Source organism: Pongo abelii, chromosome 17 (genome assembly GCF_028885655.2).
Source record: "Pongo abelii isolate AG06213 chromosome 17, NHGRI_mPonAbe1-v2.0_pri, whole genome shotgun sequence".
Classification (NCBI taxonomy): Eukaryota; Metazoa; Chordata; class Mammalia; order Primates; family Hominidae; genus Pongo; species Pongo abelii.
Window position 1 is genome coordinate 25,234,863 of NC_072002.2, and position 12,501 is coordinate 25,247,363.

At 42.6% G+C, this 12,501-nt stretch overlaps 1 protein-coding gene across 1 annotated transcript in view; it reads right to left on the reverse strand.

Moving 5' to 3' along the window:
• RAB31 (RAB31, member RAS oncogene family) overlaps window positions 1-12,501 on the reverse strand; it is a 154,449-nt gene that overhangs the window by 74,668 nt on the left and 67,280 nt on the right. Inside the window, exon 2 of the mRNA XM_024235838.3 lies at window positions 11,819-11,898. Coding sequence (XP_024091606.1) covers window positions 11,819-11,898 — 80 coding nt within the window. The remainder of the gene's footprint in view (window positions 1-11,818; window positions 11,899-12,501) is intronic.

A 12,501-nucleotide genomic window follows, 5' to 3' on the forward strand; every position in this document is an offset into this window, starting at 1 on the left:
TTTTACTTTTGACTAATAACCCTGCTACAAAAATCACATTTATGTCATTTCTCTCTGGGATGGATTATCTAATATACAGCATAGAGTGAGTCATGATTAAAGGTTTTGCCACACTCATTTCATTTGTAAGGTTTTTCCCTAATGTGTGCTTTTTGTTTTGTGTAAGGAAGAATAGATTAAGTAAGCCCCATACTTGTTAGAAATATGGATTTGGGCTTAGAAGGAATTATTTGGGGTGGTGAAACTGAGGAACCATTGCTGATAGACTTTTCAACTTGATGACATTCATAAATTTTCCCTTTAGCTTGAAATAGCTGTAGTTCAGGCAGATATGACTGAAAGCTTAATCCAAGCTGATTTTTAATAGGCTTGTTGCCTGCATCCCTTCTATCATGTCGGTCTCTTCTAACAGTGAGATTTTTTTTGAGGCACTCTCGTAACTGCTTTCATCACTTCTCCACTGACACTCAAAGTAGTGTCTATTTTTCCGGATTTCCCTGAAGCAAGTCTTCAACTTCATGGCTTCACGTCTTTCCAATGACACTGTGTGGAATATTTCTCCTGTATTACTTTTCCCTTTGGGGGATAATTCCTTGATTGCACATACAGGAAAGATATCCCTCTGAGAGAAGGAAGCAGAGTTCCCAGAAGCCAGATGTGTAGGGGATAACTCTCTAGAATCATGTTTTTCCTCTGCTCTCACACCACAACCATCAACACAGAAGAGAACTTCTATGACCAAATCTGTTGGGGGTTCTCCCACCACCAGCAGCAGATACCAGCTAGGTGTCCTCCAATTCAATTCTGACACTCTCTCCCTGGAGATGCTGTCAGATCTCACAGGTTGAGGGCTCAGTACCCAAGAGTGCTCCTCCACAGACACCAGTCCCAAGTCCGGGCCTCTAGAACTTCTGATCGACAGGCTTCAGGTTGGGGTTCCCACCGACCCCTCTTTGGGTTCGATTAATTTGCTACAGCGGCTCACAGAACCCAAGGAAACACTTACTTATACTGACCAGTTTCTCATAAAGGATACTGCAAAGGATTCAGACGAAGAGACGCTTAGGGCAAGGTAAGCAGACAGAGGCACAGAGCTGCCACGACCTCCCTGGACGCCACTCTCCAGGAACCTTAGCTCTCCAGAAGCGCCCTGAACACTTTTCTTTTAAGTTTTTATGGAGGCTTCATTACATAGGCATTCTCTTTTCTTTCTCTTTCTTTCTTTCTTTCCTTTTCTTTTTTTGATAGAGGCTTCATTACACAGGCATTCTCTTTTCTTTCTTTTCTCTCTTTCTCTCTTTCTTTCTTTCTTTCTCAGAGTCTGACTCTGTCACCCAGGCTAGAGTGCAGTCACATGATTTCGGCTCACTGCAACTGGGTTCAAGCAATTCTCCTGCCTCAGCCCCCTGAGTAGCTGGGATTACAGGGATGCACCACCACACCTGGCTAATTTTTGTAATTTTAGTAGAGAAGGGGTTTCACCATGTTGGTCAGGCTGGCCTCGAACCCCTGACTTCAGGTGATCCACCCACCTCGGCCTCCCAAAGTGATGGGATAACAGGCGTGAGCCACTGTGCCCGACCTACACAAGCATTCTTAACAATCTTGTAAAAATGTGATTGGACAAAAAGTGCATGATCAAAACCCAGCAAGGCCTGTGTGTTCAGGTTCTTCTTGGCCTCTCTGAGTAGCATCCTTCCTCTAGAAGATGGGGCAGGACTCTCTCTGGAAGGACCTGCGATCAGATTAGAGTCCTGCCTTGGGCAGGTAAAAGGAGGACAGGAGAAGGTCAGATAGTGATTCTGTTTTCTGAGGCTAAAGTGCCCCAAGATTATAACAAGGGTTTGGGAGTTAGGAGCCAGGAACCGTAGGTGAAAACCTATATATATGCAAATATGATATATGTATCATGACACCCTACCAGATGAAAGCTGTCCACCATGATAAGATCTTTGCATGTGTTTCTGTTTGAGCTGCAGCACCACTCTGATCACACCTTTGATATGTTCCCATTCTTTTGGCTTTCTTGCTATTTTCACGTGACTCTCCACTGACCAGTGGTCTTTCCCTTGCTCCACCATGAAGATAATATTCGGGTCAGGAAGAGAATTTCCTGCCATGGAGACCAGGTTCCTGCAGCTCTCCAACATCAGGTCCCTATATAGACGATGCTGTGCAGGGTCCAAGCATTCCCACTCATCCTCAGAGAATTTTACAGCCACATCCCTGAAAGTCCAGCATCCCTGAGTAAGAGCTGTTCCCGACTCTTTTTCTTTCCTCTTCCTCCTCTTCCAGGCTTCTTCCCAAGTAACATCAGTCTTTATGTCAATCACACTGCATGCAGTGTGACCACCCCTTGTGATCTGCTTCCGAGTTTGCAGGACGCTCTATTTTAACATAAGTTTTGCTCTGAAAATTGATCATACTCTATCTAAATTTTGCTGTTCCTCAACTTTATATATCCCGGAAATCTTTCCTTTTCTATGAATATAGATCAATATCATCTAAAATCGGCTGGGCGCAGTGGCTCACACCTGTAATCCCAGCACTTTGGGAGGTTGATGGGGGCGGATCACTTGAGGTCAGGAGTTCGAAACCAGCCTGGCCAACATGGCAAAACCACTTCTCTACTAAAAATACAAAAATTACCCAGGTGTGGTGGCGTGTGCCTGTAATCCCAGCTACGTCGGGGACTGAGGCAGGAGAATCACTTGAGCCTAGGAGTCAGAGGTTGCAGTGAGCTAAGATCACACCACTACACTCCAGCCTGGGTGACAGAGCAAGACTCTGTCTCAAAAAAAAAAAAAAATCACCTAAAATCTTTCCATTTCTATGAATATACATCAATATCATCTAAAATGACTGAAGATCATACATCATGTTATGGAATTATTCAATACCCTAACGATGGACATTTTGGTTATCTATTGTTCACTATTACGACAATGATTCAGTGAATATCCTTATAATTACATCTTTGTGTCCCTGTACAACTATATCCTTAGACTTAATTTTTAAAAAGTAGAGCCGAGCATGGTGGCTGACACCTGTAATCCCAGCACTTTGGGAGGCCAAGGTGGCAGGATCACTTGAGGCCAGGAGTTCAAGACCAGCCTTGGCAACATAGCAAGACCCCTGGCTCTACAAAAGAAAAAAAAAAATCAGCCAGGCACAGTGGCTTGTGCATGTAGTCCCAGCTACTCAGGAAGCAGGAGGATCCCTTGAGCCCAGGAGGTCAAGGGTACAGTGAGGCATGATTGTGCCTCTGCACTCCAGCTTGGGTGACACAGCAATGCTCTGTCTCTAAAAATATATAAATATATAAAAATATATAAATAAACAAATAAAACAAAAATAGATACACTCCACTTTCGCTACATGTGCCAAACTTAGTTTGTACCAACCTACATGGCCCTAGTGGTGTATGAGATGGCCTTTTCCTCAACCATTATTAATCTTTCAAATCTCTTTCAATGTATTAGGTAGAAAATATCTTATTCTTATATTCATTATGCTTATCGCAAGCTTAAACATCATTTTAACATTTGTTGTTCACTTGCATTTTTCTTTGTAAAGGAATTTTTCTCGAGTTCATGACCGTGGCCCACTTTTCAACTGAGGTATTCATCCTTTTCTTACTCGTTTTTTGAGTATTTTCCACTAAACTTTTGTAGTAGTATATTTTAAATATTTTTCCAGTTTAACATTTGCCCTTTAACTTTGTTCTAGATTTTTTTCCATAAACTCATTTAAAAATTTTATTAGACAACTCTATCAAAATTTTGTTTTTGTTTTCACTTTTGATGTTAGTCAGATTTTCATTTATTCTTCAGTATACTCTAGGTGCTGGGATAAATAATACAGCAACCCTACTACCCTTAAAAAGTTCTCCTCAGGGTTAGAAAACAAAGTTCATGCCTTTAAAATCTTGGAAAAAATATAAAATATCCAGTCCAACCCCTCCACAGGGCAGGTAAGGGGGGGAAAACCCAAATCCCAGAAGACTGCCTGGTTCCTGGTGAAAGAAGAGTGTAGTGGCCTAACCAGGAAGAGGAAGCAGAGGCCCTTGCTGCCAGACTCAATTAAACAGCCCGTAAAGCCCCTTGGTTTCCTGTTCTGTGAAATGGGGCCAATACCTACTCTGCATTAAACAGAAGGTGTTTGTAGGGACAAGTAGGGAAATGGATACCTGTGAAATTCCCCTTGGTTCACAGTGAGCTGTGAGGAGGAACTTTAGTAATAGTAGGAAGGCATTGCTTTGTTTGGTTGACTGAGATTTGTTGTTGGTTTTTAAGTCTTTGCTAGCTTTTGATCTTAAGAACCTTATCCAGCCTAGGCAACAACACAGTGAGACCTCATCTCCACAAAAATAAAAAGATTTAATTAAAAACAAAAATTTAAAAATAGCCAGGTGTGGTGGCTCACACCTGTGGTCCCAGCTACTCAGGAGGCTAAGGTGGGAGGATCGCTTGAGCCTGGGAGGTGGAGGCTGCAGTGAGTCATGATTGCGCCACTGCACTCCAGCCTGGGTGACACAGCAAGACCCTGTCTCAAACAAACAAAACAAATAAGAACCTCAGGCATCTTTTCTTCTGTGTAGATCACCCTCCGAAGTGGTGGAGGAGGCGCACTGGCCCTACTAAACTGACTTCATTATCTGTGGAAACCAAAATCTGGCAGAGAAGTTACATAATTTCCTTACAAAAGTTGAAATAAAAAGGGAGACACACACATACACACACACTCAAGATGTTAATGCAATCTGCTTGAATAGCAGAGCCAAGGTTTTTCAGTGTGAGTCAGACAGGCCATAAGAATTAACTCTTTTAATGCTGAAGCAATGGCATTTTACAGCCCATGGCATTTTACCAATGGTCGTGTGATTCCAGTGGGAAGAACAAGGGTGGGCTTTGAGAGTGGACTCACTGGTGTGAGCCATGAGTGGGCTGCTCACGGGCTGCATGCACCTAGGCAAGTCCCCTAACCGCCCTGGGCCTGGGGGCGGCCAGCAGGGTTACCGCCAAGAAGGCAGTGCCAGGGCCAGGAACTAAAATGTCTACGGACCAGGCAGGACATATAAATGAGTGAAGCGGGCTAGGTGTGAACGTTAATACTGATGAACATAATAGTAACAATACCTAGCGGGAATGGCATGAAGCCGAGAGGCCTGGCCACCCATGCGGAGCGGCACCTGCTGGCTCCCACCACACAGGAATGGGCACCAGGGCTGCAAATCCACTGATTTTTCAAGAGAAACCAGGAATGCAAGTTTATTACGCGCAAGTCTCCTGATTCTCTATTGGCTTAAAGTCTTTACAGCACTGTGAAGGCTGAACAAAACAAATATATTAATATAAGCCAGTTCCTCAGCCCACCGAATCTACCAGCTTTTGGAAAATCACTCAAATGTTTTAAAAGTGTTCCATTTATGCCACCTTCCAGGAAAACTGCATGTGTCACTTAGAAAGTGTTCCCACTAGCTTTATTTTTCTGTAACTGGTGTTTGAAAACATTTTCTCAAAATTTCAGAGGGAAAATTTTCATCAATTTTTAAATCAAGAAGTTAAATTATATCAAGAAGACAATACATAAGGGTGGAGGGGCTGAGCCTAACATTGACTCCAGAGGAAAAGCAAGGGACGAGCTAGAAAGCGAACAGGGCCGGGCGCGGTGGCTCACGCCTGTAAACTCCTTTGGGAGGCCGAGGTGGGCGGATCACCTGAGGTAAGGAGCTCGAGACCAGCCTGGCCAACATGGTGAAACCCTGTCTCTACTAAAAATACATCAGCCAGGTGTGGTGGCACGTGCCTGTAATCCCAGCTACTTGGGAGGCCGAGGCATGAGAATTGCTTGAACCTGGGAGGTAAAGGTTGCAGTGAGCCAAGATCGCGTCACTGTGCTCCAGCATGGGCAACAGAGAAGACTCTGTCTCAAAAAAAAGAAAAAAAAAGAAAAAAGAACAGCACACAATACCATGCTGCCATCATGTAAAATTGTGTTAACAAAGAAACATTAAGCCATGAGAAAATGCGAACATTTGAAGTTAGAGGAAAAGAATAGAATTCAAAATCATACAAACTTTTACAATTTTATAAAGTTAAAAATTGTAAAAAAAATATATATATATACCTAAAGCTGGTACAGAGATAACCTTTCTGAAAAACAATTTGGCAATATCCATTGAGAGCCTTAAATATATTTTTATTCTCTATTCCATTGCTAAGAGTTTACCCTAAAGAAATAATCAGCAGTATACACGGGTATCTATGCCCAACGAGGTACATCGTAACATTATTTATTTATGTTTTGTTTTGTTTTTTGAGACAAGAGTCTCACTCTGTCACCCAGGCTGGAGTGCGGTGGCACAATCTCGTCTCACTGCAACCTTTGCCTCCCGGGTTCAAGCGATTCTCTTGCCTCAGCCTCCCAAGATAGCTGGGATTACAGGCGTACACCACCATGCCTGGCTAATTTTGCATTTTTAGTAGAGATGGGGTTTCACCATGTTGGCCAGGCTGGTCTTGAACTCCTGACTTCAGGTGATCCATTTGCCTTGGCCTCCCAAAGTGCTGGGATTACAGGCGTGAGCCACCGTGTCTAGCCTCATAACATTATTTATAAAAGTACAAAAGTGTTTAAACAACCTAAATGCCTGAAGTGAAAAATACAACCATTAAAAATTGTTTTTAAAGACTATTTAATGGCATGAAATTCACAAAATGATGTTGAATAAATAACACATACACACACTTATACAGGAAAAGGACTGGAAGAAAATAACAAAATGTTTACAGTAATTACCTCTAAGAGGTAGATTATGGGTTTTTAACATATTTTTCCTCATGATTTTTTTTCATTTTCAGTTGTTTGTGATGAGTATATAATACTTTTATAATCAGAAAAAATACTTTCAACATGTTTTTGAAGATTATGTGCCACTGTAAAAAATGTTCAAAATATATTAAGTAGAAAACACAGAGTAAAAAAAAAAACTGTATGTACACTAAGATTCCTAGTTTCACGAATTCTGTGTTCTTTGGGTTTTTTTAGAGTGAACACGAACTTTTTTTTTTTTTGGAACAGTATTTCACTCTATTGCCCTGGCTGGAGTAGAGTGGCACAATCATAGCTCACTGCAGCCTCAACCTCCAGGTCTCAGGTGATCCTCCTACCTCAGCCTCCCAAGTAGCTAGGACTCCAGGCACATGCCACTACACCCAGTTAATTTTTGTATTTTTTTGTAGAGACCAAGTTTCGCCCTGTTGCCCAGGCTGGTCTCAAACTCCTGGGCTCAAATGATCGACCTGCCTCAGCCTCCCACAGTGCTGGGATTATAGGCAGGAGCCACCACGCCCAGTCGAACATGAACTTTTATAATCAAAACAATTAGACTTTAATCTTGCCTGTGTCACAATTAAAGTTGAGTCACCTGTCTAAGCCCCTATTGCACAACTGCCTGCTTCTATTACAACCAGCTTGGCTTAAGCCAAAGGAGGGGTGAGGTAAGGGTTGTGACATTCAGCAAATACAAATACAGGATGCTAGTTCAATTTGAATTTCAGATAAAGAACTAATAAATTTTTAGTATACACATGTCCCAAATATTGCACGGGGCATACTTGTATTATATCCTAATTGCAGCCTGCAACTTAATAACAAGTTAACAGTCATCACTTGGCAGCCTGACTCAGTTTCCCAGAGGCTGGCAACCAGCAGTGAAAAAGAATAAGGAGGACCTAAATGGGCTGGGAATGTATGTTGTGGCTTGTTAGGTAAAGTGTGATACGTTTTCATTTTTAGCTTGTATACCTGCATGTCCACAGAAAGTACTTATAAGAAATATGTTAAACATGCACTTTGGACTCTAAATATGTAAATTGAAGAATATGGGATTGAAGAGCTAGCAAAATCCTCTGACGTCACTTTTTATTTTATATATTGCTGCATAGTATAAATTTTTTCATAATTTTAAAAACTAAGACATAATTTTTAAACTAATAACAGTTTTTTAGAGCACTTTTAGTTTACAGGAAAAACTGAGAAGAAAGTGCAGAGAGTTTCCATAGACCGTTGACCCTTGAACATGGGTTTGAATGGCACGGGCCCACTTCTAATTCGATCTCTTCTGCCTCTCCCACCCTCAAGACAGCAAGACCAACTCCTCCTCTTCCTGCTCCTCCTCCGCCTACTCAATGTGAAGACAATGAGGATGAAGACCTCTATGATGGTCCATTTCCACGTAATGAATAGTAAATACATTTTCTCTTCCTTATGATGTTCTTAGTAATGTTTTCTTTTATCTAGCTTACTTTATTGTAAGAATACAGTATATAATACACATCACTTACAAAATATGTGTGAATTGACTATGCTCTCCATAAGGCTTCAGGTCAATGGTCAGGTATTAGCAGGTAAGTTCTGAGAGAGTCAAAAGTTATACGTGGGGCCGGGCACAGTGGCTCACGTCTATAATCCCAGCACTTTGGGAGGCCAAGGCGGGTGGATCACCTGAGGTCAGGAGTTCAAGACCAGCCTGGCCAACATGGTGAAACCCTGTCCCTACTAAAAATACAAAAATTAGCTGGGCATGGTGGCATGCACCTGTAATCCCAGCTACCTGTGAGGCTGAGGCAGGAGAATCGCTTGAACTCGGGAGGCGGAGGTTGCAGTGAGCTGAGACCTTGGCACTGCACTCCAGCCTGAGTGACAGAGCAAGACTTTTGAGCCAAGTACTGTTTCAAAAAAAAAAAGTTACAGGTGGTTTTTCAACCGTTCGGGGGTCAGCACCCTTAATCCCTGAGTTGTTCAAGGGTCAATTGTAATACATAAGTTTTTAAAACTCCAAACCACCGAAATGCATTTACTAGACAAAACACTGTCAACTGTGTTTGTCTCCAAAATGGTACCAGCAACCCATCCCCGACCCTCAGTCCACGCACACACGGCTCCTCCCACCACAAGGCAGCCTGTGTCTCCTCCCCCTTTAATCTGGGCTGGCACAGCAACTTTCTTTGACCAACAGATTGTGACCAAAATTATGTAACTACCCTATTTATGATGCCTATACCTATGCTTAACACTTACGCTTGTCATTTTTATGGACTGCCCATAATTTGTGGTATAAGTATGCACTGTCTTTTTACTTTAAAAAAGGTCATTACAGGCCGGGCGCGGTGGCTCCCAGCACTTTGGGAGGCTGAGGCGGGTGGATCACAAGGTCAAGAGATTGAGACCATCCTGGCCAACATGGTGAAACCCTGTCTCTATTAAAAGTATAAAAATTAGCTGGGCGTGGTGGCGGGCACCTGTAGTCCCAGCTACTCGGGAGGCTGAGGCAGGAGAATCGCTTGAACCCGGGAGGCGGAGGTTACAGTGAGCTGAGATCGCGCCATTGCACTCCAGCCTGGGCGACAGAGCGAGACGCCATCTCAGAAAAAAAAAAAAAAAAAAAAAAGCTCATTACAAAAGGAATTTATTTTAAAAAATTTTTTAAACAAAAGTTTAGAAAGTAGAAAGCACAAATCTCTCCTCCATCTTCTGGAACCGTACTTCACAGTTAATCACTCTTATCAGTTCTGCTCTTTATTATAAAAAACACACACAAAGTGAAAAATAAGAGAGAAAAGAGTACATTCCAGAGCAGAGTGAAACCAATTTCTTCCATAAAAAGTATACCTATCATACAAGTGCCTATGTTGGGAGCCAATTCTTTATGGTCTCTCACAACGTGCACATCTTGCAAGTAAACACTTTTTTCTGGATAGCGTTTTCAAGGATGCCTGTACATGTTGAGTATCCCTTATCCAAAATGTCTGGTACCACAAGTATTTCGAATTTTGGATTTATTTATTTATTTGAGATGGAGTTTTGCTCTGTTGCCCAGGCTGGAGTGCAGTGATACAATCTCAGCTCACTGCAACCATCACCTTCTCTTGCCTCAGCCTCCCGAGTAGCTGGGACTATAGGCGCGTGCCACCACATCTGGTTAATTTTTATAATTTTAGTAGAGACGGGGTTTCACCATGTTGGCCAGGCTGGTTTGAACTCCTGACCTCATGTGATCTGCCCACCTAAGCCTCCCAAAGAGCTAGAATTACAGGCGTGAACCACCGCTGGATATACATTTTTTTTAATTTTGCAGTAATTGCATTATACTTACCCAGTTGAGCATCCCAAAGCTGAAATTCCAAAATCTGAAATATCCCAATGAGCATTTTGAGTATTACCTTTGAGCGTCACGTTGGCACTCAAAAGTTTCAGATTTGGGAGCATTCTGGATTTCAGGTTTTTGGATTAGGGATGCTCAACCTGCACAGCAAGCATCCTTGGAGGGGGGAGTCTCTCTCTGTAGCCGAGGACAGACATACTCACTGCCCCATGTAGAAGACTTGCGTTCCCTCAGCTTGGGGTTCCGCTCCCGTAACACAGCCCCCTGCATGTGAGGTGTCTGACTCTAATGTGACCCTATTTTGCGAATACTCTGGCTATTGCTATTGCCTCTGTCTCTGACTCGGGGGTCTTCTGTCTTCTGCCAGCATCCCTGAAACTGAGTCAGGCTGACAAGTCACAACTGCTAACTTGTTAACAAGTTGCAGGCTGCAATTAGGGTAAAATCTCAGACCTTTCCTAATTCTTGAGATTTTCATGAGTATGTTTCTTTAAGTCATTTTTAAACTACAAAATGTGGGTTTTCTCAGCTACACAGTTCCAACCCCTGGCCTATCAGCCAAGTACTCTTGAGCATCTATTTATTCCCCGCCATGATTTTTCTCCACTTCTGATACAGTCTCCCATTCTCAACAATCTTACAGGTTTCCCAAAACATACAGACAAAGACATACATCGCCTACAAAAACTTGAAATCTTCAGGGTGAAAAGTAAGCAGAGGCCAAGTTCTAAGAGTGAAAAAGCAGGCACTTCCCGAACAGCAGAGCCAAAGCACACGCGGCCAAGGAGCCCACTGGAAAGGGGAGATGAACAGGAAAAGAATTTTGCATCCCAAGCTCAGGAGAATTGAACAATGCACTTCCACCCCTCCCCACACATGACAGTGGAAACGCTGGCATTAGATAATTCCAGAAAAGGGGCCGGGCGCAGTGACCCATGCCTGTAATTTCAACACTTTGGGAAGCTGAGGCAGGTGGACTACTTTCAGTCAGAAATTCAAGACCAGCCTGACCAACATGGTGAAACCCCATCTCTACTAAAAATACAAAAAAAATAGCCAGGTGTGGTGGCGTGCACCTGTAATCCCAGCTACTCAGGAGGCTGAGGCAAGAGAATCCACCCCGGAGGTGGAGGTTGCAGTGAGCCAAGATCACCCCACTGCGCTCCAGCCTGGGCAACATGACAGAGCAACACTCAGTCTCAAGAAAAAAAAAAAAAAAGATAATTCCAGAAAAGGAAAGTCAATCTGCTCCACAGACTTTGCAGACAGTGCTGAGGTACGGGTGGATGGCATTTTCAGGGTTTACTAGCAGGCAACTTAGAGCAGAACTATTGGGATTTGCTCTGCGTATCGTCTTCCATCTTGAAATAATGCCAAGATTTGCAGAATAATGCTCTCAGAGATCAAGGAAATGACCTTAGGAGGTAGCATGAGGAAGGATGACTAGGAAAAAAAAATGACTGACAGGGACAGTAAGCCTGGACACATACTCAGAAGCCCCTGAATTTCTGTCGGTCTACAGCTAGGATTGATTCTCACGGGCTGGGATGAAAACTGTGGCCCTGCCTGAAGGCTCAGGCACAGACAGAGTGGCCATTCTGATGCTGTGAAAGGAAGCAACGCGAAGGAGAACGACATATAGGAACTTACCCAATAGTAGGGCTGATGTTGTGGTCAAAGTGATCCTGGACAAATCGACACACGATGCTTGATTTCCCAACCCCAGTGTCCTAGGAAAGAATGAGGATACAACCATGAAGATGAAGGGCGGCAACTCTGACCTCACAGATAACCGGAGGACAAGACTGGCTATTTCCGGTTGATGAGACTGGGAGAGGGAGTGGGGGGATATTTTCTTCTATTTCTTACCAATATTTTCTATAATAAAATTGTATTGCTTTCACAGAAATAAAAGAAGTATGGTAAAAATAAGTTTCAGAAACATGTCTGACATGTATATAATATTTAACCAAAAATGAACATGTTCACTATGGATGTATTTTCAGAAATTTTGAAATCTTGGGAGGGATCTAGAGAAGAAGTATGTGAACATATCACATTGTTTGGGCACAAACAGAATTCATTCTGTTCAAAACCTTGCATTCAAAAGACACGTAATCTGTTTCCCTAGGTGTCACCCTTTAAGAACCATTAATTCTAGTTTGTATGTTTCTAGCATTTTCTCTTTAGAATCTGATGGTTGGGTAATAACTTCCAAATTTTGCTTAATTATATAATGGTCTTGTCTTAGTTCTTTCTCTCTTAAATAAATCTTTAAAGCTGATTAGGACGAGGGTCCAGTTACACACTGGGAATTCAATGCACACATTTAT